At 47.7% G+C, this 26,713-nt stretch overlaps 1 protein-coding gene across 1 annotated transcript; it reads right to left on the reverse strand.

The window, feature by feature from the left end:
- Positions 1-525: 525 nt before the first annotated feature.
- PPP2R1A (protein phosphatase 2 scaffold subunit Aalpha) lies at positions 526-24,780 on the reverse strand. The gene is made up of 15 exons (XM_056846983.1): positions 24,629-24,780; positions 18,766-18,856; positions 14,512-14,612; positions 13,592-13,824; positions 13,307-13,454; positions 13,002-13,157; positions 12,409-12,523; positions 10,272-10,342; positions 9,049-9,183; positions 7,822-7,995; positions 6,540-6,600; positions 3,487-3,641; positions 2,550-2,692; positions 2,271-2,362; positions 526-647 (listed from the first exon to the last, which is right to left on the reverse strand). The coding sequence occupies exons 1-15, from the start codon at positions 24,704-24,706 to the stop codon at positions 631-633; spliced, it is 1,770 nt and encodes a 589-aa protein (XP_056702961.1). The 5' UTR covers positions 24,707-24,780; the 3' UTR covers positions 526-630.
- Between the last annotated feature and the right edge of the window lie 1,933 nt (positions 24,781-26,713).

Raw genomic sequence — 26,713 nt, forward strand, 5'->3', positions numbered from 1 at the left:
ACGGGTAGGGGGGTCTTTTTGAATTGTGGGGGGAGATACAGAAGCAGTCCGCTTTTGGGGGGGGGAGATACAGAAGCAGTCCGCTTTTGGGGGGAGAGATACAGAAGCAGTCCGCTTGTGACCCCGGCACTGACCATCGGGAAAAAGGCAGCATGGATCGACATCTCATGCGCCGCTATGTACTGCACCGTAGTGGTGTCTCATGCAAACTGCAGCCAAAAAGTCAGAGGCCCAGGGAGCAGGCCTTGCTCCAGTCCATAAAGAGGGAGCTCACGCTTAACCACGCCAAGTGTGGGTTTCCAGGGCCGCTCCGCCTCTTTTGAGAACCTCATCAGGGATTAGAAAGGATGCCATTTGCTGCTTCCCTGGTAAGGAAACCGGAAAAAAACTGAACCTGTCTAGATGGGGAACAGGGTAGAGATTATATCAGCTGCCCAGGAAGGTCTGACAAAAGGGAGCTAAAGAGGGAGATGGAGGGGGAGGGGCTGCTGGACGATACCACCGTGCAGATCTGGTGAGGGGGAGGGAGAGGAGAGTTGGTCATACACATGCAGGGAAAACTGGGGGGGGGGGAGAGAATCGGTCCAACGGTGTCCGAATTGAAGAGACAGGAGCGCCAGGTCCCAGAGCTCAGGCCAGTGACAGCACTGTAGAGGAAGACAATATTGGGGGTAAAATAAAAGGTTAGATTTCACAAGCTGCTCATCCAATGATCCGTCGCCTTCCTGAACCATGTTTTCGGCAGACCGGGATTCTCCCCCTTGCACAAAAAAGAATCCCAGCACAGACTACCGCTCAAGCATAAAACTAAGCATCTGTCGAGCTGACTGTTGAATCAGAGGACATTGACTCTGGCCCACCAGAGAAGATGCTGCTGTAAATCTGCCAGCTGTTAAAAGGTACCGACAAGACTTTCTTTTTGACGCGACAAACTAACAGGGCTGCTCCACTGGAAATTGGAAACAGGGAGGCCTGGAGATGAGTTCCGACAGCCCCACAGGTGTGAGGACTGAGGGCTAGTTTCATCTTGTGTGCTCGTCTGCGGGTGGCCGTGGTAGGCGGCTTACGCGCACAAGTGAATCATGGCAAGATCAAACGGCAAAAACTTCCTGAACATCTCAAACAGAAGCTATTTCAGTGGAGCGCATTTACACCTTCTGCTACATCATGTTATGTACCGGCACCTAACGAGTGACCTCAAACACTAGAGCAGGGGGTTGGCAACCTTTCCTAAATTAAAGCGTCACACGTCAAAACTCAGAGCAACAGATCGACAAAGAGCTGGTATAAAAAAAAGTTCATTGGCATAACTGAAAATATACCAACTTAACATTACGGAAAATCGACAAATGGATTAATAAATAATCTATCCAGTTTCTGCAGCCCAAACACCAATTATCGCGAGTCTGTTATTAGGAGGTGGCACATATAAAATCTCACAATAATATATCTCACAATAATGTATAATCGACAACCCAGAAAAAATTTTTTAATGCACTGGTGTCAATCTGCACATGGTTCATATTTTGATAACTGGCACCTGTTCCCCTAGATCATTCTGCTTTCTAAAAAGCATTTCTAAGCAGCCTGTAACTCCCATGAAAATCTTTTCCTGCCATTCCTTTCACATACCAGTTCTTCGAGCATCCTACTTACCCCTCCAATACACCTTAAAAGGGTCATTACTGACCCATGGGGTGACGTCACTTCCTGACGTTTACTAGGCAGACTGTGTTTGTGGGGTGGTTTGCCATTGCCTCCCCCAGTCATCTTCCCTTTACCCCCAGCAAGCTGGGTACTCATTTTACCGACCTCGGAAGGATGGAAGGCTGAGTCAACCTTGAGCCGGCTACCTGAACCCGACTTCCGTCGAGATTGAACTCGGGTTATGAGCAGAGCTTGGATTGCAGTACTGCAGTTTACTACTCTGCACCATGGACCAATACCCCTTAAAGATTTTTTTTTTTAAAGAACAAACGAAAACGAAGAGCCACAGGTTCCAGACCACCAGATTAGAGCAATCTGTACACCAGACTGACCAGGTCAGGAATCGACCGCTACCACTCCTCAATACACACACACACCCCAGCCTGTGCTTCTAGGTCCAGAGACAACCTTACCGCTCTGCTACTGTCACAGCTTCTACTCCAAAGGTGATCTGTGCCAACCAGAGACAGAGAGACAGCCTGGGCTTTGGAGACCACCCTCCCAACACACAAATAGTGGCTTTCCAGGCAGAATGCAAAGGGGGGAAGCCATTCCCAACTCACCGGACAGTGCCTCCTGGGCAAAATATTTCACATCCACATCGGGGTCCTGCGTTAGTTTCTCCAGCACTGGCTTCACCTCATTCTGAAGGGTGCTGCCGGGGTGAGAGAGGCCAGGGGTGAGCAGAAGGCAAGGCTAGTTTTCCAACAACCCCCCAAAGGCTTCAGTACTGCCCTCCTTTCCCCTCCCATCAGCTACAATCCCATCATCAAAAAAGAAAAGTTTGGAACTGCCGCTGGACAAACAGCCCGGCTCGACAGCACCCAGCCAATCCCCAATACCTGTTGTCCAGAATTGGTCCTATTTTCTGCAGGGACTTGGCCACATTGAAGCGGACGTTGGCCACGGCATCACCCGCCATCCGCAAGACGGTGGGAAGCATGTGCTTGGTGGTGATCTCCTGCCCACAGACCTCCGACAGCACCTGGCAGGGAAAGGGGTCAGGGGACTTGTCAGTGGCTCTGCGCCGTCTGGGGGCAAGGGGGACGGGTCCTCTGACCCCCGAAAGCTTCCTTCTAAGTGATTTCTCCCACTGCCCTCGTTACACAAGACCTGTGCCTGAGTTGCCAGGGAGCCATTAGAACAGCCCCTGGGCGTAAGTTATCCAGCACGATGCCTCCAAGATCCCTCAATAAGTTAACAGGGAGGGCAGAGGTCAGCCTTCCCAGAAGACTCAGGGAAGCACCGTTCAGGAAAGGGAACCACAGTGGCCATCTGTGGTCTCTCTATCAAGATTTTATTTGATAGTCCGAAGTTTCAAGTTTCCTTCCCAATAACTGGGAGACATTACAGTTTTCTTAAGAAGAAAGAAATCCAAAACTCGGGACATAACACTCCCTTACAGGTTGCAGTTAAAGTAAAAGAAAATACACGTCCCATTAGTTAATAGGTTGTCCTTCCACGATGCAGAAAGGAAAAAAGAAAAAGAAGTGGAGGAGGAGTTGGTTTTTATATGCCAACTTTCTCTACCTTTTAAGGAGACTCAGACTGGCTTACAATCTCCTTCCCTTCCCCTCCCCACAGCAGGCACCTTGTGAGGTAGGTGGGGCTGAGAGAGCTCTAAGAGAACTGTGACTAGCCCAAGGCCACCCAACTGGCTTCATGTGGAGGGAGAGGGGAAACCAACCTGGATCTCCAGATTAGAGTTCGCCATTCTTAACCACTACACCAGCTGGCATGGGGTAGCCCCCCCCCCCAAGCTTTCTCTCCCCGACTCACGTTGATGCAGAAGAGGGTGGTCATGCGGTGCAAGTAGTTGGGGTCGTTGGACATGGCCAGCACCTTCGGGATGATGGTGGCGTGGGCCCAATCCTTGCCAAACTTCTCCACAAGCTTCTTGAGGTTGCTGGTCGCCGCCTCTCGGATGGCATATACTGGGGGGCAGGGGAAAAACAGAGTTGAGGCATGAGCCAGCCGGGCAGGTTAACGCCAAGAATATTCTACGGGAAGGTTGTGCCCAATGGCAACTCCAAAGGAATCTCTGCCTTTCTTTGCCCCTTTAAGATTTCCTGGCAGGTGGTGCCCAGCTCAACACATGCCAGGGTATTTCTGTTTTGAATCAGCGACCTGCTGTTTACTCTGGACTGCTACGATAGCCTGACACCAGCAGAAAGAGACGGTCCTGCTCAGCAAATGGGCAGAATTCGGAGAAAAGTCTTGCAGCAGAATGTGCTCTGAGCCTGTAACGTACAATAAACTCCAACCCTTTTTTCACTTTGTAAAGGGTCCCTCCTATGCAATGCCATTTTATTGCAGTCGTATGCCCTTTGTTAAGAACGCTCTCCTGAACAGTTCTGTTTTACACATTGTGACAGAGAATAGTCATGCGGGAGCCTTCCTGGCCTCCTCAGGCAAAAGTCATTCTACCAGGTGGGAGCTGCAGCAGAGAGCACCTGGGTATGGGCAGCTGTTTATCTGCCCTATTTGCATATCTGCATCTTCAGATGGCTTTGCTCAAATGAGCAAAGCTGTCAAGATGCCCGGCCCTCAGCAAATCCGTCCTGCGCCTATAAAGGATCACGCCCGGTGGAAATTTTCTGTTGGCAACACACAGGCCTTTTATGCATGGCTGTTTCCTTGCAGTCACCCACCCACCTTCACTGCTTCGGGGCTTTCCTTTGATTATGCATGCCTTTTCCGACCCGTCAGGTCGCCTTCCACACGCTTTGCTTGCATTCTCTGGATGCTGGCTGAAGCAGCATCCAGAAAACACGGGCAAAACACGCAGCGAGAGCGAGGTGACCTCCGACGGGTCTGAAAAGGCATGCATAATCGGAGCAAAGGCCCGAAGCAGTCAAGGAGGTGACTGCGAGGGAAACAGTGTTGCATAAAAGGCCACAGACTCTACTCTATAGGTGGGTTGCAGAGCTCCCCCTACAGGTCTTGTGGAGGAGTATGGGATGTAGAGAGAACTGGTTTCTCCCTGCCTTGTTTTCTAATTTTTGTAAATTCAATATTTGCACCGTTTGTGTCGGAGCTTTCACCATTTATGACACTGTTTTTAAACTTTGTAATCTGCCTGGAGTCTTAACAAGAAAGCCCAGCTATAAATAAGTAAATCTGGTGAAAGGCAATCCCGTTTTATACGATCCTAAGTAATGTTTTGCGATTACGGCACCTTGACTTTCTACCATTTTTGGCTGCATGAGAATTCCAAGGAGGACAAAAAGGACAGCAGATTCCTAAGAGCTCCACGGGCCAGGTTCCTACCGTGACATCCTGAATATCAGATTCAGAACGGCCTTTCTTGCTGTTTAGCAGGTCCATAACAGAAATATTTGGAACTGACAAATCTGCTCAATATGCCACTAAATTCATCGCAAAATATTTGGTAATAGTAATTTCTCTAAAGGAACAAGATTAAAACCATTGTGACCAGCGTCACGTTTACCACTGTAGTTACTGTTATATCTGTTGCATCTGTAGAGTGACATGAGTACTCCTGCAGTCCCTGCTGTGTCTGCAGAGTAATTGAACTTTGGTCAAATGATCTTGATTTTCATATTTAAGCATCTTAAGAATCCTAAGTTACTCTTGTTGTTTATTTTAAATTTGTATACTACAGTATTTTAACTTATATTAACTTACGTATTTGTGCTTAAGACCTTCGGTCAAAGGAGCCTGAAATAAAAGGAAAGGAACTACCTGCTGCTCAATATGCCATGGGAGAAAGCTGATTTACTGATTAACTTGAGGGAAGCTGTCACTTTACTCCTCAGACTAGAAATAACACACAGATTTTGTTCACCAACAGCTTTAGTTTCTCCTTCTTTCAAAGGCACCTGATGATTTCAGCCAGCCAGGTGTTTGGTTCATTTCTACTGTTTTTCTTGCAGATCGGTATTTATTATATGGTTTGCCCTTTATACCAACGGTGCTGCTACATCATTTCATGGCATTTCCGCTGCTCTTGGTTTTTAGCTGCTTTGCACCGTGTGCTATATTGATAGCTGATGGCTGCTTTCACTAATTTGGTTTTTGTTTCTACGGTGTATTTCAATTTGTTGCGAGCCCTCTCAAGTGGACATCTGGAGAGGAAGTTACACTTATTTGGGGAGAATTTAGGAAGCATTTTGGCAGCATTAAAGGGGAACACGCAATCAGCTACATGACTCAAAGCAAATGAATAAGAACGCCTTTAATCAGTGGACATCCTTTGCTGAAAATGCGCTCTGATTTAATGTTCTCAACTACCATGGAAACCAATGAGACTCCTCGCTACACAGTTATAAAATACTGCCATTAACCCGCGCTTAATTGCTTTGGTGGCTGAAAAACATTATCCTCTTTTTAGAACACAAAAAAATGCGGTTCCCGTGTCATTTAATCCTGTGCTGAAAGCCTGAATGAGTCAAGATGACTCTCTGCTGGGAAAAGTTCACAAAGAACCACCTGACAAAATGAAGCTTTGAAATATACTTTCAAGCTGCGGCTTTGCCGGTTAGACATAAAAACACTGGCGATCTTAAGGACTTGGGCCTCGAGCCAAATAACCACTTTAATGCTCACACCACCGTTGAGCTATGGCCGCTCCTACGGCTAATTGCGCCAGACTTGTAAAGTCAAGGCATTAGTTCTCTCTTGCCATCTGTTGCAGCCCAGATTTTGGTACCCTGCCTTCCTCTGTTCCAGAGGACTGCAAGCGGGGCTACCTGTTTGGAAGCAGAACATTGCAAGTACAGCAACTATTAATTGAGGGTGGCGCACGGGGGGAGAACCAGCAAGAAAGGGAACGACCTGGACTTAAAGTGATGCTTTAACGAGATCCTTACCGTGATCCACCAGCCAGGCCATGCAAAGGGAGTTCAGCTTTTCATCAAAGAACTCCACCCCCTGCAGAAGGAAATGGCGATAAGCTCGACGTGAACTTCCAAGAGAGCCAAATACAGGCATTCCCACCTCCGGAGATATAAACTTTGGCTCACATGGGGCAGCTTAAGGAAAACAAGTACATGCGACACCCCCAGGAAATTGGACGAATACCCAGCACTCCCAAACACAGATGACGCTGCCTTACACTAAACAAGACCACTGATCTTTCATGGTCAGTCTTGCCTGTTCACACCAGCGTACACTACCAGATCTTTTTGTTTTCAATAACTGGAGATGCCAGAGATTGAACCTGGGACTTTCTACATTAAAAGTAGGGGTGTGTATATTGATATACCGAATTTTTTTAAAAAAACTGAAAAATACCTTTTCGGTATTTTGGTTTTTTTTTTGTTGGTGGTGTATTGGTATGGGAAAAAAGGTGGCAATAAAGGGAGCCGAAAAAGCGGATCACAAATAATGCCAATTTTTTTTAGCATTATTCGGGCCGCTTTGGCCTGCTGCCATTTCCAGACCCCCCCTCCCCTTGCCTTCCTGTTCTCATAGAAATCCACCCCCCGTCGCTTCTCTGAGCTCAAATGCCTGGAGAAGCAGTGGGGAATGGATTGCTTTCAGTTCTGCCCCCCTGGCCTTCTCCAAACTTCGGAGAAGGCCGACAGGGCGAATCTGAAAGAATGGGGGTGTGTGTGTGTGTCATAGTATTTTTCAGGTTTGAGTTCACTGACCTGGATTTTGGAAAATCTGGGTTTTCTGGATTTTTTGAAAACTTCTGGGATTGATAAACTTTAAAATGCTGGGGAAAAATTGTACACTCCTAATTAAAAGTAGATACTCTGTCCCTTAGTCCCACGTGAAGCTTCCTTATACTGAATCAGACCCTCGGTCCATCAAAGTCAGTATTGTCTACTCAGACCAGCAGTGGCTCTCCAGGGTCTCAGGCAGAGGTCTCTCACATCACCTACTTGCCTAGTCCCTTTAACTGGAGATGCCGGGGACTGAACCTGGGACCTTCTGCATGCCAAGCAGATGCTCTACCACTGAGCCACAACCCCTCCTAAGCAGTAGAATCGTCAGATTCTTGCCGTGTCCCAGAAACAGCACAAGCTGGATACTCTCACGCCCTCTTAGAAATGACCACAGGTCGCTTTGTCCGAGGAACTTGAAGGCAGTTCTGTACTCCAGCTCCCCAAGCCAGCTTCTGCTCACAACCATAGGAGCACTTACCAGCTGTCCAGCCAACAGGGGCATGTACTCAATGATGGCCAGCCGCACCCGCCACTTGGCATCTTCTGCCAACTCCACGATGGCAGGCAGCAGGGACTGGGAAAGCTGCCGGATGCCAATTACTTCATTTACGCAGTCCAGATTAGAGATGATGTTGAGTCGGACTTCAGGGCACTGCGGAAAGAGGGGAAACAGCTGAGATGAGTTTGCTCCGCTGCATGGGGTAGTAATTAAGAGCAGAGGACTCTAATCTGGAGAACTGGGTTAGAATCCCTGCTCCTCCACATGAGCTGTGGACTTTAATCTGGTGAACCAGGTTAGATTCCCCGCTCCTCCACGTGAAGCCTGCTGGGTGACCTTGGGCTAGTCACAGTTCTCTCTGAACTCTCTCAGCCCCACCTACCTCACAAGGTGCCTGTTGTGTATGTGGGACGGGGAAGGAAGGTGATTATAAGCTGTTTTGAGACCCCTTACAGTAGAGAAAAAGCAGGCTATAAAAGCCAACTCTTCTTCCCTCCCCAGTATTAAAAACAGACAAATAATCTGTGTACCTTCTTTCATCCGCCTGTCCTCTCCTCATGTCAAGCCCAAGCAAGCTAGCATCGACAGGATTTAACACACCCTTTCAAAACAGGGCTGATGGGACCTTAAAAGATCTCGGGCCACTGTTGCAGTGCTGGAACAGAGCAGCCTGGACAAACCGGGAAAGGATAATTCTACATACGAAGCTGCCTTCTATGAAATTGGACACTGGCCCATCTACCCCACAATGATCACTCCAAGTGCCAGTGGATCAACAGGACCTCATGAAACGGGCCTTTCCGGCTAGAGGGCCTCAGATGGCAGTGCTGAGAGCAAGCTCTGGCTCTCATTTGTGCAAACCTCATGTTCCGCCCTGTGGACATGCTTTATGGGATCATTAACAAAAAAACAAACAAACAAAAAAACCCTGTTCTCATCAACATTATAGTCTAGCTGAGATGCTACAGAGGAATTTGCACAAGTTAAAAAGTCGTTTATACCTGAAAGAGAAGTAGGCTACCCTGATTCCCTAGCGCTGACTAAAACAACTCTGCTTGTTTTACCCTAGCCCAACCAGCTGACGCAGTGATAGCACTTGGGAGATTTGGACAGGAAAAACGCTACATCCCCGGGAGAAAGTTATCCAAAGTGGTGCAAAAGAATTGTGGCTCCCCTAGAATGGAGGGGAGGAGGAGGAGGACTCACCTCGTCTTTGAGCTGAGCCAGAAAGAGAGGCAGGAGGTGCTCGATCGTGTTGTCCTTGCCCAAGATGGGCGACAGTCCCATGATCACAGACGCCAGAGCGGACTTGACGTGCTGGTTGGCATCCGACACCAGTTCCTGGATGACACAAGGAAGCGTTTTCAAATAAGGCACAGCAGCTGGATGTGAAGCACCTCCCCGGCACCACTTAGTATGCCCCATGGGTTTCTTGGTCCTCCACATAGTAAGCAAGACAGGAGGAAGGCCAAGCAATGGCTTTGTGCGTTGCCACAGAAGGTTCTGGCAAACTATTAATTGCTTTCTCTCCCTCAATTCACACACAAACTTTAAGGAAACTCATATTCTGCAAACTAACTCCAAGATCCATTTCCAGAATGCCTGCCAGTCACTAAACTTGGATATGTTTTTTAGAAGCACTTTGACAGTGGAATGGAAATCTTGCCAAGCTGAAAAGTACAGGAGCATACGTGTATTCAAAGGAAGTCCCCAGAAAGCAGCTAAATTTCCTAAAAGCTCCTGCAGCTCTTCACTCATAGAATCAGAGTTGCAAGGGACCACCAGGGTAATCTAGGCCAACCCCCGGCACAATGCAGGAAACCCCCCAGAGACCCTTATTCCATGCCCAGAAGATGGCCAAAAAAATTTCCTCCAAGATCCCTAACCAATCTGGCCTGGGGGGCGGGAATTGCTTCCTGACCCCAAAGCGGTGATCGGCATTACCCTGGGCATGCAAGAAAGGGCCACGAGAGCCAAACACTGACACAGCCCTTCCTGCCGTCCCTCTCATGATCTGCCTAAGTTTGAAGAATCAGCATTGCTGACAGATGGTCAACTAGCCTCTGCTTAAAAACCTCCAAAGGAGAGCCCACCACCTCCCGAGGAAGCCTGTTCCATTGAGGAACTGCTCTGTCAGGAAGTTGTTCCTCATGTTTAGCCAGAAACTCTTTGGATTTAATTTCAACCTATTGGTTCTGGTCCAACCTCCTGGTCCAACCTCCTGGTCCAACTCAACTTGGCCAGGAGCTGATCTAGAAAGCCCCTTCCTTCCCCCTCCTTTCTGCTCTGCTTGTTTTTTAAAAATTGCCTGGATTCAGAGACGTCAAAAGCCATTAACACCTTCGCAGGACTGTGATTCAGAGAATGAACTGATGTGGATTGGAACAGGCTAACAAGCTCACTAGAGAAGCTGGTGGACTGACACACACCTTGATGCAGGGCAAGATCTGGGTCATGATGACATTCTCACGGCAGTCTGGAGACAAGTTCTCGCAGAACTCTACAACGAGAGCAGGAGAAACGGTCATCATGCTGGCAGGGCACGGCTCACCGCAAAGGATCAACCCAAGATCAGTTAAACTGCACCCTTAGGCTCACAAACCCACAATTAATAGAGAATAAAACTGCTGCTATCATACTGTCCTTGTACAAATCTATGGTGACATCACACTTGGAATACTCAGTACAGGTCTGGTCACAATCCCTAAAAAAGGATATTGCAGAGCTTGAGAAGGTGCAGAAAAGAGTAACCAAAATTATTAGGGGACTAGAGCAGCTGCCCTATGAGCAGCGGTCAAAATGTTTAGGGCTGTTTAGCTTGGAAAGAAGGCGGTTAAGGGGAGACATGATAGAGGTCTGTAAAATCATGTGTGGTATGGAGAAAGTGGACAAGGAGATGCTTTTCTCCCTCTCTCATAACACCAGAATGCGGGGTCATCTGCTGAAGCTGGAGGGTGAGAGATTAAAAACAAATAAAAGGAAGTATTTCAACACACAACGTAGAAAAGAGCAAGAGTCCAGTAGCACCTTAAAGACTAACAAAAATATTTTCTGGCAGGGCATGAGCTTTCGTGAGCCACAGCTTACTTCTTCAGAAAGCTGCCAGAAAATATTTTTGTTAGTCTTTAAGGTGCTACTGGACTCTTGCTATTTTCTACTACTGCAGACAGACTAACACGGCTACCCACTGTGAACACACAACGTATAATAGTTAAACTGTGGAACTCCCTGCCCCAGGATGTAGTGATGGCTGCCAACTTGGAAGGCTTTTAAGAGGAGTGGACGTGTTCATGGATAGCCCTCAGCTATCCATGGCTACTAGTCAAAATGAATACTAGTCATGAGGCATACCTATTCTCAACAGTAGCAGGGGAGCATGCCTATTATATTAGGTGTGGTGGAAGACAAGCAGGATAATGCTGATGCAGTCGCCTTGTTTGTGGACTTCCTAGAGGCACCTGGTTGGCCACTGTGTGAACGGACTGCTGGACTTGATGGGCCTTGGTGTGATCCAGCATGGCTTTTCTTATGTTCCTAATGCACAGAATACACATGAATCTGCCTCATCCTGAGACAGGTCACTGGTCTATTAAGGTCAGTACTGTTACTCTGACTATCCAGGGACTGAAGTGGAGGTCTCTCGTATCACCTACTACTTGGTTCTTTTACTTGCAGATGCTGGAGACTGAATCATGGACCTTCTGCATACAGTTGTTCCTGACCTCCTCCTACAAAATTATCTGCCTCCAGTTTCTGCAAAAGGATCCATCCCTCATTGCTTAGCTACTATAAAGTAGACCCTTCCATCGGACCACTCTCTTCCCTAAACCATGGGGCCCAATATTGATACCAATGGGCACATTACAACCAGATCACTGGGAGGGTTTGTCTTTCCACCCATCGTAGAATATGGATCAAGCTCTATTTGAAACACACTTTTGTCTAAATGCCTCAAGTAGAAGTGTCAAACATACGGCCCGGGGGCCAGATGAGGCCCCTTGAGAGTTCTTATCCGGCCCAAGAGCCAGCGACCCCCCTCCCATTCTCAATATGGGCTGGTGAGGCATGGCCCGACCAAGTGACATTTATGTCACACCCAGCCCTCGTAACAAATGAGTTTGACACCCCAGGCCCAGAGCATTCGAAGTACGAATCCTGAATGCTTAGACTGACCCCCGTGTCTTCTGTCAAGTTTCCTTAACAGTTCTATTTCAATTGCCTGTACCCTCTACTCAAAGGTTTTTCAAGATACCAGGTTCAGAATGCAGGCACATGAAGTAAGGTTTATATGCAAGAAAGCATCTTCGTTTGTTAATGAATTTCATTCTTATGGCAAAATGTTTCTATCTGCACTATCTCTGGGGTTTCAGGTCAGGCCACACTCAAAGCCTGATCTCAAGAGCCCACCTAGATCTCTGGGAGATTCTTCACTTCCAATAATGCATAGTCCTCCACAAGACCTCCTTAGGGCCCTCCCTCCAGCTCCGTTTCCTGCTTTGGGGTCTTCCTGACATGGAGATCCTGCATAGCCAACAAGGATGACTCAGAGCCATGGCCAAGACAGACCTTTGACCTTATGGGACGCAGCGGCACGCACTTCAGCTTCACAGTCTTTCATGAGGTTCTGGAAGGCCGGGACCAAGTCAGTCTTGGTGATTTCTGGTCCAACCGCTTTCTGAAGCTGTGGGGAAGAAAAGAAAAGCTGCCGGGAACTGTGAAAAGGAAACTAGCGCTGCCTGGCAGAAACACTGTCTAAACCTCTGGCGGAAGACCAAACATGCAGCAGAGCCAGCGTGGAGTAGTGGTTAAGAGTGGTGGTTTGGAGCAGTGGAGTGTGAACTGGAGAACCGGGTTTGATTCCCCACTCATCCCCATGAGCAGCAGAGGCTAATCTGGTGAACTGGATTTGTTTCCCCACTCCTACCCACGAAGCCAGCTGGGTGACCTTGAGCTAGTCACAGCTTTCTTAGAGCTCTCTCAGCTCTGCCTACCTCACAGGGTGTCTGTTGTGGGGAGGGGACGGGAAGGTGACTGTAAGCCGGTCTGAGTCTCCCTTAAGTGGTAGAAAGTTGGCATATAAAAACCAACTCTTCTACTTCTTCTGTTGGGAAAACCCAGCTCTGAGCGTTGCCAGGTTTTCCAAAAGCATCCACACTCACCTCTGTGAACTTGTCTGCCACCATGTAACGGACCCTCCAAGATTTGTCTTCTGCTGCTTGCCGTAACGTTGGCATCACCAAGGACTCCAGGTCCTCCTGGGGCAGGAGCTGAGCAATGTTAACGCAGGCCTCCACGGCCAACAAGCGCACCGAGTCCTATGTAAGAGACGTGACAGGAGGTCACAGAAGCTTCGCCTCGCGCACAGCAAGAAACTAATCCCCAGACTCTCTTTATTTTATCACATCCCCAGCTCAACCCTCTAAAGGCCATTGCCTCCCACCATATCTAGTGGTGTTTCACAGACCTGCTCGTCAGAGGCCAAGTTGGAAAACATGGGGATGATCTCGCTCTTGACATGCTCCAGCTCCAAGACCTTAGCAAATTCACCCAGCTTGGAGGCTGCGGCTCGCCTCACCATGGGGGTGTCATCTGAGCACAAATTCCGGAAATACCTGCGAAAGGGCAAAGGCAGAACTGCCACCAGCTGGGAAATGCGAGCCCCTCCGAGTGCCATGTCTCGCCCATGGTCATACAAGACTAGGCTAACAGACCCCCGCCCCAACCTTTCATCTCAAGACGCCCCACTTACTGCCGGAGCTCCGCTTTGACTGAACTGGACACTCGGGGATAACAGACGCTGAAGAGGCCACAGGCTGAGGTGCGAGAGGTGAACCAGTCACCTCCGGCTAGGCGTTTCACCAAGGGCACAAAGTGGGCCTCGAGGTCAGACGGAGAGTGCTCATGGGAGGTTGCCCGCAGGGACTCCACTGCCTTGTCCCGCACCACCGTCTCCTCGACCGTAGCAAGGCTCTCCAGGGGCGGCTGTGGGAGAGAAGACAGACTGAGTATGCCAAGAAAGGGTGGACGGCTATTCTATTGCTCACCGTGCCAAACGCTTCCATCCAACAAGAAGCTAAAAACCCTCCCTGTGACTCATATGATTCATGTACAAAACCTACATCTTGGGGGAATTTGGTCATCTGTGTGGTCTCAGCGGGAACCAGCTGTTCTGCTGGCAGAAGGTCCTAAATTCAATCCTCAACATCTACGGTTAAGGAGCTCAGGCAGGAGCATGCGCAAGATGGCGCTGGCTGTGCTGCTTTGGTCAAGATCTCAGGCGACAGTTGTTGGAATGACCAATCATTGTTCTCGACCCTGGATAGCTTCTGCCATTCACAGCAGACAACACCAAGCTACATGGGTAGTGTTTCCAGCTCCAGGTTGGGAAATACCTGGAGATTTTGGGGGCAGAGCCTGAGGAGGGTGGGGTTTGGAGAGGGGAGGGACTTCAATGCCATAGAGCCCAATTGCCAAAGCGGCCATTTTCTCCAGGGGAACTGACCTCTGTCGCCTGGAGATCAGTTGTAATAGCGGTAGATCTCCAGTCACCACCTGGAGGTTGACCACCCTATACATGGGTCATGGTCTGAGCTGGTGTAAGGCATATGTGTACGTTGCCACACTAGAGCTTGTAAAGAAGGGGCTGTTACTATGGGGCTTGTGAATTACCAGCAAGCAGTGGACATATTCAGGGCCCCCAACCAGAGCGGTGAAGGTTCCCAGCTGTTCTGCCAAAGCAAGAAGCACTTCATCTTCATCATAGATGGTATCTGCAAGAGAAACAGAGAGATGGGATTTAAAATCTGCCTGACTAGGGAGCACAGCACCTTACAGTTCACACGAATGTGGGAATCTCTGGGCCATTTCATGTCATGTCCTGGCTTTGTTTTTGATTTTTGGAATGGAGCAAATGTTGAGTGACAGGAGAATTCTCGTGGGGGTGGAGCCAGAAGAATGGGAGCAGGGGAGGGAACGAAGGGAAACAGAGCAAGAAAGAAGATGGTATCAGTACAAAAATGGTTTTTAAGGAAAAAGCACCCATGTTATGTGGGTACAGTATTGAGAATGTGTTAAACAAGAGACTGCCAGCTGGCTAGCCAGTCTGAAGTGGACCAGTTACTGAAACGTTATTTCCAGGTGCTGGAAATGCTTATAAATAGCCAACACATCTTTGCAGCACTTAGTACAAAGTGTCGCAAAAGTCTTAGAGTACACAACATCATTAAACCAAATACAGTGTGGTAATACTGAAGTCCTCAGGGTCCCAGCAAAGGGCCCAGGGGGTGTTACCTAATATGCATGGCATTGGTGTAGTGGTTATGAGTGGTGGACTCTAATCTGGAGAACCGGGTTTGATTCTCCACTCCTCCACATGAGCAGCAGACTCTAACCTGTAGTGGCTAGTGTCAGGCTAGAATCTGGGAGACCCAGGTTTGAATCCGTACTCCGCCACGGAAGCACGTGGGGTGACCTTGGGCCAGTCACAAACTCTCAGCCTAACCTACCTCACAGGGTTGTGGACAGGATAAAACAGAGAAGGGGAGAATGTTGTAAGCCACTCTGAGTCCCCATTGGGACTGGGGGAGGGGAGTGGGATATAAATGAAATAAATAAACAAACAAACATAGGAATTTGTCAGTATCTGTGCAGGACCTACTGCATATTCTGCTACTGCACTGGTGCAGGGAAGCAAACACAACCTAGGCACGGACAGTCATGTGCAACAACAAACATGGGACTATTTGCCATACACACAGGCAACAGGCAGCCCTGTTGTGTGCACTCACTTCCTAACACGTGCATGCAGCAGCAGCAAATGCCTCTAAAAAATGCTCTAGATTTGTCACATCAGAAGATGGCAAATTTACAGCTACGGGTATAGACTGTTTCCGCTACACACATTAAGCCAGAAAGGGGGGGGGAGATACACTCTGATGGCTCAGGGATATTTTGTACGTTCAATTAACCACCCCAAACCATTTGTGCCAGCTTCACCAATTAACAGCATGAATGTCATTCACAGACTTTGGGCTCCAGCTGAGGACTCTGGCATTTCAATAATCAAACCAATTCGCTCAGGCCAGTAGGGTGCACCGCATTGAGTGCCGGGCAATTTGCGCGATCTCAAACCGACTTTCTCTCGCCTGACAGCTGAGAAATGGTTTGTAAAGCGTTTCGCTTGGGAAACACTGAAAAGGCAGTCCAAAATAAACAGTCGAAGCCAGGGGCATCGAACTCAATTGTTACGAGAGGAGGAAGGGACACAAATGTCACTTGGTTGGGCTGTGCCAAATGTCACTTGGTTGGGCTGTGCCTCGTCAGCCTAGGTCAAGGGGGAGTGTGCCTCAGCAGGCTCCCAGGCCAGATAAGAACTCTCAAGGGGCCTGATTCGGCCCCTGGGCCTTATGTTTGACACCCCTGGTCTGAGCAATCTAGTAAGAGACCAAATGCACATGTGTGTCCCAGAGACCCGCCTGGGGTAACTGGACACAGTGTGCCGTTGGTCGCCGGCAGGGGCAAAGCAAAATGAAAAACTTTTGCTCAGAGCAACCGGAATTTGTCAGATATTGGTTGTTTCTCAACAAGTTGCCAACGTATTTAAAAAGCAGGTAAGGGGCTGTAGTAATGGTTAATGTTTGGCACACGCTGGGGCAACTCGTTTCAACTAGGAGCCACTCCATCATAGAGTACGCTCTTGTTTTCCCTTCTTCTTTTTTTTAGCAAGGCTCTCTCTGAAATGGCCCAGCACTAGGGGTGCTTTCACTTACTGAATAATGCACTTTCAATCCACTTTAATGATTGTTTGCTAGTGGATTTTGCCATTTCACACAGTAAAATCCAGCTGCAAAGTACATTGAAAATGGATGGAACGTGTATTATTCATCATGTGTGAAAGTGCCCTAAGAATGCTTTACAGGTCACAGCTATCAAACAAAAGGCAACAGGCATAACTGAAGACTGACTGAATTCACACATCCTGCCAAATCATAGTTTTGAGCTAGCTGATGTTCTGGGCATCATTCGAGCACCTCACCATACAGCGACCAAACTGTGGTTGAGAGGTGTGTCAGTCTGCCTTTCGTTTGTCTTCTGTGCTTCATCCATTCTTTAGTTCAGGCCCCCCTTTCTGGGGTGCAGCGAAACTGCAGTTGTGGTTTGGCAATACAGACATCACACCAAGTCATGGTTAGCATCAACTGTGGTCCGTAAAGTCAACCCATGGCTTTGGAGGTCTAGAGGTGTGATGTGGAAGAGATGTGAACAGATCTGCTGCATTTTTAGTGTAAACAGCACTTGAGAAGAGAGCGCTGTGGATCCAGGCAAGGGACAGAGGAGGTACTAATCCTTTCCTACACACTAATTCCGAACCCCATCTTCCCCCACCCGCCCCTATAGATGCTACATGCCACGGGTACCCATATGGTGCCTGTATATTTCCCCCCACGGAGCAAACAGCAACTTGGTGGGTTAGGGAGAAGGCATTTGAGACCAGGAAAATGATGTGGGGAGGAATGGCTAACCATCCTCTTGACCCACAACACAGCCTGGACTGACCCCCCCCCCAACATTTATATTTCATTAAAAAAGGAGTAATCAGTTTACAGATCCTCCCAACATCTCATCTAGCTTGGCCCAAACAGTTATCTTATAGTCTGTCCCATGACTTGCTGATCTGGACATCATTATTTATTTATTTAATTAGGTTTAACCTGCCCTTTCCCGACCAAGATCAGGCTCAGGGTGGCTGACGTTCAAGGTATAATACATTCCCATTAAAATACAGCTACCATACAATAAATAGATATCATTAAAAACCTATATCTCAACAGTTCAAAGCACTAAAAGAAAAAATGTGAACGATGCCTTCAATATTAGTATTGGTGGCATTGTAACCACGTGAAGAGCCGGACTAGACCGATGTAAAAAATAGAGCAGGTGGTGCAAAGAGTTCGGCCATGATGGAACTATTGCTGTCCTCAACCGTAGGCCTGAAGGAACATCTCTGTCTTGCAGGAACCAAACTAAGTGCCACAGGGCCCGGGTCCCAGTCAACAGAGAGTTCTACCAGGCCGGAGCCAGAGTCGAAAAAGCTCTGGTCCTGGTTGAGGACAACTGGATATTTTTCGGGCCGGGGATCACTAATAAGTTGTTATCTGATGAGCGTAACGCTCTTTGAGGGGTGTATTAGGAGAGGCGGTCCCGGACCACTTAGAGCTTTGAAAGTCAATACCAGAACCTTAAACTGATCCGGTACTCAACCTGGAGCCAGCACAGCTGGTGGAGCACCGGCTGGATACATCCTCTCCAAGAGGTCCTCGTAAGGACCCTCACTGCTGCATTCTGGACCAGCTGAAGTTTCTGGAGCAGTCTCTAGGGTAGCCCTGGTAGAACAAGTTGCAGTAGTCTAGTCTGGATGTTTTAAAAAGGTAAAGGTCCCCTGTGCAAGCACCGGGTCATTCCTGACCCATGGGGTGACGTCACATCCCGACGTTTCCAAGGCAGACTTTGTTTGCGGGGTGGTTTGCCAGTGCCTTTCCCAGTCATCTTCCCTTTACCCCCAGCAAGCTGGGTACTCATTTCACCGACCTCGGAAGGATGGAAGGCTGAGTCAACCTTGAGCCGGCTACCTGAAACCGACTTCCATCGGGATCGAGCTCAGGTCGTGAGCAGAGCTTTTGAATGCAGCACTGCAGCTTAACACTCTGAGCCACGGGGCTCCTGAATGTTTTACCATGGTTTAAATGTGATGTCTGAAATGAGTATTGGCACAGATTTGGGGTGCAATACTGACCATAAAACTAGTTCAAACAGAGATTCAGGATGAGATACTAACTGTAAAGCTAATTCGAACAGAAGAGTCTCACACCCTAGACCCTATTCCTATCCTCCAGCATATGATGTAGTTCTAGCTGTTTCAGTTACCTGTGAGGAAAGGTAAAAGTTCACTGCGCGTCCTCTCAACCCCCAGAGCCAGTGCTATAGTGGAGAGTTTCTTGATGCTGTTCAGACGGAGCTGCAGAAAAAGAGATAAAATTTTAAAGATTTGGAAAGATCAGCCAAGAAAAGTAAACTTGCTTACCCAGATTCTGGAACATAGCATCCTAGATAACAAATCCCAGATATGTAGGCATTCTTAATGTCCCACCATCCTTCATTTTCATGTTTATGTTTACATGCCATGTTAAATGTGGCAGCCACGTCTCCCTTTCTATGGACAGAAAACTACCTGCTAAGAGAACCACGGCTGCTTCATGCTGCCAAATTTATCTTCACAGCAGATTCTGCTCATAAGTGATTGCGTGCAAAAAGATTGTGGACGGTGTTGTGTATGTGAAGTGCTGACAACCACATCTGTCATTGGAGATACTAAAAAAGTGAAGAATCGCCCATGGAAGTTATCTGCACAAACAACAGTGCCAAGACGTTTGACAGTGTGAGCCAGCCTTCACAGACTCCCGCTGTATAAGACCTGTCAGGAATGCAGAGCACATCCTCCTAAAGCCAGCTGAGTCCAATGCTCCCCTACCGACCTGGCCCATTATTGCAGATGAACCTCAGATTAACTTTGGTGCGTGACACACAACCCGGGCCAACAACAGACCATGAAAATCCTGGCTATGCTATAAGGACCAGACACCAGTCCAAGCGACAGCTTACAGAGGAGATAACCACTCACCTAAACTTGCTGCTGCCAGAGTCTTTGCTTTGTGTTCCCCAATGATCAACAGTTTCTGCTCTCAGAGTCTAGCTCCATCACAGGACCATGACCCAGCATCTGGCCTACTGCTTCTACCAATCTAGGATATGTTCTTTCTCCAATCAACACAGGAACAATCCCTGTTCACCCTGTTGCTTTTGGCTGCAATTCAATGGCACACTTCCTTGGTGATAAGCCCAATGGATCACAGTGGGACACACACAGGCTCGCGTTCCTAACAATGCAGGTACCTAAATACTGGTGCTGTCCCGTAAAATATTTGATGTCCCATCAAATATTTGATGTCCCGTAAAAATATTTCCCTCCCAGTCAGTCATGTTTATTGTACGTGGCCGTACAATCTAGACAATATTACAACAACTTAATATATATAAAACCCTTAAAAGTCGTAAGGTTAAAATACCAATTTGGCTCCTTTCCTCATTCAGTGGCTTTCTTTGCCCTGATTTTCCTGGCTCCTTGGTGATGAAATATGAGGGGAGGGTCAAAGGGGGAAGGGATCCCTAACGCAGATGTAGAGAGTACACGCCTTGCCTGGATTAGTGTACAGGCCTGATCAAGATCAATCACCTTTGTCCTGATCATTCTTGATGCTTCCTGATAATCCATATTCCTATGCAGAGAAAGGGAAAGGCCAAGGGACTCAACTCTATTGATTACACACCTCTTCCAAGCACCTCTGAAATTGTCTTTCTTTACAAGATGCAATAGCCCCGGCTGGGCATTAGGCACTGAAAAAAGAATCTTCAGTCTCATGTTAAAGGGAGCAATCCAAGCCCTGGACTCCAATGATCACTGTGCAAATTCTACTCTAAGGGCAGTTCCTGCTACTGCGCAGGAACTGAAGAGGTGTAAGGTCCAGAGACTCCGTTTATCCAAATGCCTGCTCCAAACAAGACCTGAGGGACTACTGATGTCCAGTTGCAAGATTTCCGCCCCGCACCCCCCGCAATGACTTCCACTAATAATTCTCCCCAACGGACTTCAGAGCAAAATCGGTCACCATCATTCAACTGAACGTGCAGCTTCATAGTTCGCACAGGAGAAATTCTTACAAGCCCATCCTACTGTAACTAAAACTATCTCATGAGAGCCATTCCACTCAGTTAATCCATCCCAGACCTTCCATCGTTTGTAGATTTCTAAGCCTGCTCTAACAAAGAGGCTTATGGGAGGTGATAGCAACCATCCATTACCAGATAAGAATCTCCTTTAAGGGCTCACAATCATGTCTTCCCAATCTCACATTACTTTTGCCTGGCTGGCTGTTCCCTATGCTATGGCCCAAGGGAGCAGGACGAGGAAAGTGGAACAGCACCATCCCCACAAGGTCAGGATTGGCCCATGCAGAAACATAGCTAAGCTTGGACAAACTCTGCAATTGCACGTTTTAGAAGTATGCAACCAAGAAACATGCACAATGCTTTTTTTTTTTTAAAGGCATATATGCCCACACACTGCTAAAAACTATCCCTAGAGAGAATGGGAGAAAAGAAGAAAAAATGCTCTCTAATTTACAAACTTTCCTTAGCAGCTGTCTGAAGATGATTTTTTTAAATTCACCATAGTTGTGCAAGAGAGAACCATTTTTAAAGCTGAGTTTTAAGCTTGATACACCAGTATCTTTGTTTTCTTTCCCTCTTTCAAAGTGACTAACAGCTTTAAAAGTCTTCAAGCTATGAACATAACACACAGAGACCAACACCATGGCTAGGAAGCATGAGAAAGAGAGACTCCCAGCCTACCCTGACAACCACTACATAGCTGTGCCCCGGTTCAGACACACCAAGTCCCACCCTGCCCCGCTCCCCCTTGGCTGTGTCACTGGGCTGACCTGCCAAGCAAGTTCCAATTCCACCTTGATATGTCCCCAGAGAGACAGGCTTGTGAACAAAGCCCTAGGCTGGGAAACAACACTAGCTAACAAATCAGGCCTTGCATACTAATGCATCACACTCGCCCCCCTGCCACAATTCACTTACGGCAGTCACCACCACCATCCATGAAGTGAGGGGTTTAGCAGCACCCAGATCCACATGCTGTGGAATACCTTCCCATTCATCTATTAGAAGGTTGCCAACCTCCAGGTACTAGCTGGAGATCTCCTGCTATTACAACTGAACTCCAGCCGATAGAGATCAATTCAGCTCACCGCTTTGGCAACTGGACTCTGTGGCATTGAGGCCCCTCTCCTCCCCAAACCCCGCCCTCCTCAGGCTCTCCCCACAAAATCTCCAGGTATTGCCTGACCTGGCAACCCTAATTAGAAGCCTTTTATTGTTATTCATCCAGCATCTGCAATGGACACATGAGCCACTTTACAGGGCTTTTATAAGGAAAGGGATGGGACTCTGCCCCTGAGGTGCATACAATTTATGCTCAACAAAGAGAAGAGGACAAACAGGTAAGGGACTGACGGGACCAAATGCTGCAATGCTTGGTTATAGCCCAACAAAGCCAGAAAATTATCACATTAAAAAAAAAAATCAGAACTCTCTCAAGCACATCAGAAATTAGCAGCATTTGTGCACAACCCTCCCCAGGACTCCTCCCTGGTTGCCATTCTTTCCCCACTCCCCAACGAAAACCCAGAATGCAAAGCATCTCAGAGTGAGGATCTGGATTTTTCCTTATGCCATTCTAAAAACAGCCACTTGCAGTTTTGCACTGCTACCATTTTTCATATAAACAGAACCAGCTAATTTCGGAATGCACCTCAAGGGATGCCTATGGCAACCCGACTCACCAACAACAGCAATGGAACGCTACAACAGCCGATTCACAGGAATACCACTAATACCCCAAAAGCTCATGTTCTGCCAATGAGTCAACCCACGGATAACTTTGGGGGGGGGGACATCATGCCCCCTTGTGTCTCCAGATACTATTTAACGTACAGACAGGATCCAGCATCATGCATAAGCCATTCTTAATGGCCAGTCAAAGTTTGTCAAAGTTTCATCAGCGACCACTCTTATAGAATGGAAGTTCAGTGGCAACAAAGGCCAATGGAATTTATTCCACCTCCTGCAGAAGTGAGCTCTGACCTGTAAAACTTCACTGGAGTCAATGTTGCTGGTCTTGCCCGCAGGCCTTGATTAATTTTCTTTGATTCTAGGAGCCAGGCACAAATTTAGGAACCATACTCATTATTCAGCCTTCAGTTTCCTTTAATGATCACACTTTCTTCACACAACACATAGTCAAATTGTGGAACTCCCTGCCCCAGGATGTGGTGATGGCTGCCAACTTGGAAGGCTTTAAAAGGGGAGCGGACTTGTTCATGGAGGAGAAGGCTATCCATGGCTACTAGTCAAAATGATTACTAGTCATGATGCATACCTACTCTCTAAAGTATCAGAGGGGCATGCCAACTATATTAGGTGCTGTGGAACACAGGCAGGATAATGCTGCTGCCATCGTCCTGCTTGTGGGCTTCCTGGAGGCATCTGGTTGGCCACCGTGTGAACAAACTGCTGGACTTGATGGGCCTTGGTCTGATCCAGCATGGCTTTTCTTATTGCCACCACAAACCCTAACCTCTTCCATTTCTTGTACTTTTATTAAGGCTACGGCCGAATCATTGTAGCATAGAAAAGAATATAAAGGGTAACTGGCTGCCATCACCACAACCAAAGCTAGCTTCTAACTCTGACCTAACTTCTCCCCAACTTCTCATAATTTCATTACTCTTTTAAAAAGTTCAACTTAATCAACCATTAAAGTCAGTATAGGAAGCATACCTGCCATAGCTGAATGATGTAAAATTAACAAGAACCACTTCACGCCCCTACATTTTTATCAGTAGAAAAGAGCAAGAGTCCAGCAGCTCCTTAAAGACTAACAAGATTTCTGGCAGAGCATGAGCTTTTCTGAGCCACAGCTCACTTCTTCAGCTGTGGCTCACAAAAGCTCATGCCCTACCAGAAATTTTATTAAGTCTTGAAGGCACTGCTGGACTCTTGCTCTTTTCTGCTGCTACAGACCATCCCATCGAGATCTACATTTTTAGGTCATACCACGGAACATTCTTTTGCAAAATGATAAGGAAGCTTTGTGGACTACTAAGAGACACAGCGACAAAGTGACTGCTGTAATTTCCTCATTCCACCATGAAATTGCTAGGCGCCACGGTGACCCAGGATTTGTCAAGCCCTGCCTCGAAGTGTTCCTGCACTCCTGTTTTATGTCACTGAGGCAAACTGACATGGGATTTTTTATTATTACTTTTTATACAAGTTTCAAATATATATTTCTTATTCAACATACATTGTTTGTATATCGTATGTATAACTGACACGGGATTATCCCCGTAGGAGTAATGTCACTCATGTTTCCTTAAATCACGCTGCTAGCAGAGGACCCAATCCAGCTCCACACACACACACACACAATATGGGATTCCATAATGGGATTCAGCACAAATTAAGAGCTGTGCACTCCCTAAACCCCATTAGGGTTGGGGTAGGCAGGTGTGTCACATACCACTCTAGGCATCAGGAGGCCAGCTCCAATGGGGTACCCCCATGGCAGAGCTCCCAATTGGCTCTGCTGCATGGCAATCACCCCTTCCCCTTTTAAACCCAAAGGAATTGGGGCTTAGCCAGAAGCATCTCAGCCAAGAAAGAACAAGAGGGGCCAGCCCCCCCAAAGCTGCATAACGCTCTCTTCTGATTGGCCAGCAAGCTTCTGGGTAACCAATGGGCAAGGCTCCACCCAATCAGAAACCTCCTCTCACAAATAAGAGAAAGGAGAACAAGGCGACCTCTCTGGGTTCTGCAGTAGCAAAGAAATAGGTCGTTCGGTCAATCACGTGGTGCCTTTCTTCGTTGGGGGTCAAAAAACTAGACCCTTCCATCAGCCAACACCCTCGTCCTCGTTTCCCCACATGAAAAAACACCACAGCCAATCCGGTACGGCCTCTGATAGCACACGCAAGGGTTACTCGCATGGAAGGCTGCCGCTGATTGGCCACTGTGCCGGGGAAGCCTCTCTCGGGCCTCTGCGGCTCAAATAGCTCACGATAGCCATTCTTCAGTCCCCCCCGCAGAGGGTCACGGCCAGTACCTGAACGTCCTCGTTCCGCAGCTCGTCGATTAGTACAGCAATAGGGTAAAGCGAGTCATCTCCGTCGGCAGCCGCCATCTTAGCTCCCGGCTCCGGTTCTGAAGGGTGCGCGGGGTTCACGCTGACGCCTTGCAGGGGCGGTTCGGATGCCATTGGATGCCGGGGACATCACTCTCAGCCGCTCGTGAAGTTCATTGGTTCATTTTTTTTTTACCAACCCCGCCTCTCCCGTACGCCTATTCGAGAAGTCTTTCCATCAATCATCGTACTATTCGCCTAGTCATTGGAGGAGATTTTCGGTAGTCGCCCTGCCGCAAAAAGGAATTGGAGAACTAAGGGCCGAACGCCCACCCCCTTTCCGTGTCTCTATTGGCTGAAGGGATTGTAGCCCCCGCCTCCCTGACAGCTGAATTGGCCGTTATACATCTTTAAACCTATCAAATCGGCGCTTCGGTTCGCAAAACTCTGCCTATAAGTCTGTCCCCACCCCATTGAGGTTCTATTGGATAATCCCGCAGCCCTCGATTCGAAAATGAATAGGAAGTGTTAATTTTGAGAGACGTGCTCGCAATCCAATCGCAGGGCGCGAAAGGCTTCGTTGGATCAGGAGAGGCGGGGGCGAAAAGAGAGCGGCAGGGAAGGGTTGCCTAAGCAACCGCACGGTGCTCTTGCAACCAGGGTAACGGCCCTCTAATGACGTCGCCACGCGGGTGACGTCGCAGTGTGTATGAGGAGGGCCGACAGATGACGTAACAAAATGCATTTTATTGCTGCAACCGTGTGCATTAAAGGTTGCTTTTCAGAAACTTAATTTTATCCTTAGATTATAATTTTTAAATATATGTAATTCATTCATAAACCTTTAATGGCATATAAATTGTTACAATTGATATGAACAATGGTCATAAGTCTTAAAACCGATAAGATAAAATCATAGCCAGTAAAATCAGATATCAGAGGTTATACGTTTTTGGACATTTAGCACTTCTACTAAAAAATTGGCGACGTCCACAGTAACCTCTGGAGCTGAATCATTCATTAGAAATTGACATTTAACTTTATTAGACAGGTAAAGCTTGGGATATAACCAGTTTTTTAACCATTTTCTACGAGGTGTTTCGTATAGAGGGCAGTCACATAGAATATGTTCGATTGTATCCAAGGAATTTGAATTACAGGGGCAAGTCCGTTCGTGGATTGGGATTTGATGGAACCTTCCTTACATGTTATTCTATATGTTATTCTATATGTATACATGCACAAATATATACATGCATGCACACACACATCCAGCATATAAAGGTTATTTTTTATGTATGTATTTATATTTAAACTTCCTGTTAGTCATATGGTTTTAACTTGTGTGAGAACGACCTATGTCTCTAGGCCAGGGGTGTCAAATGCAAGGCCTGCTGGCCTGATCCAGCCCCTTGAGAGCTCTTATCCGGCCGGCAAGCCAATCGAGGCAGCCACTGCCTCCACTCGCAATAGGGGCTGGCGAGGCATAGCTTGGCCCCCACCAAGTGACGTTTATGTCATATCTGCCCTCCTAACATATGAGTTCGACACCTCTGTCTAGGCCTTTTTTGCAACCTACAATGGGCTTTGAAGGGCTTCTGGTTAGGATGGCAGCGCAGGAGCCAAAATAGACATGGCCGCATCCTCGTGGATGACATCAGGACCATGACGCCATTCCAAAGGCGTTTTAAAGTGCTGCAATCCTGATCGGGCCCGTGGCGATCCTGTTCCCATCCCCCTGTGTGCCTTTTCAAGTCTAATCAAGTCTCCTCGTGTAATGCCCAGATATAAGGGCTGGTTTAGAACACGATGCATTCATACGCGCACACATGGAAGCTTTGGGGAAGTTGGCATCCGGGAGCCATGAACCGACAAATCATGCTCTCTGTGCCTGGTACGGCCTCTCACCAGTAGAGAGCTCTGAATTACGTTCATCTTCAGGAATGTGGTTTCTGGTTACCGAGCTCACAAGATCAGGCACTCACTAAGTGATGCCTTTGGCCAATATCTATAGGTTATGCTAATTAGAGAGAAGTAGACATTTAATTTGCATTGGTGCTTTTGTGT

The sequence above is a fragment of the Euleptes europaea genome, chromosome 3 (assembly GCF_029931775.1).
Source record: "Euleptes europaea isolate rEulEur1 chromosome 3, rEulEur1.hap1, whole genome shotgun sequence".
Classification (NCBI taxonomy): Eukaryota; Metazoa; Chordata; class Lepidosauria; order Squamata; family Sphaerodactylidae; genus Euleptes; species Euleptes europaea.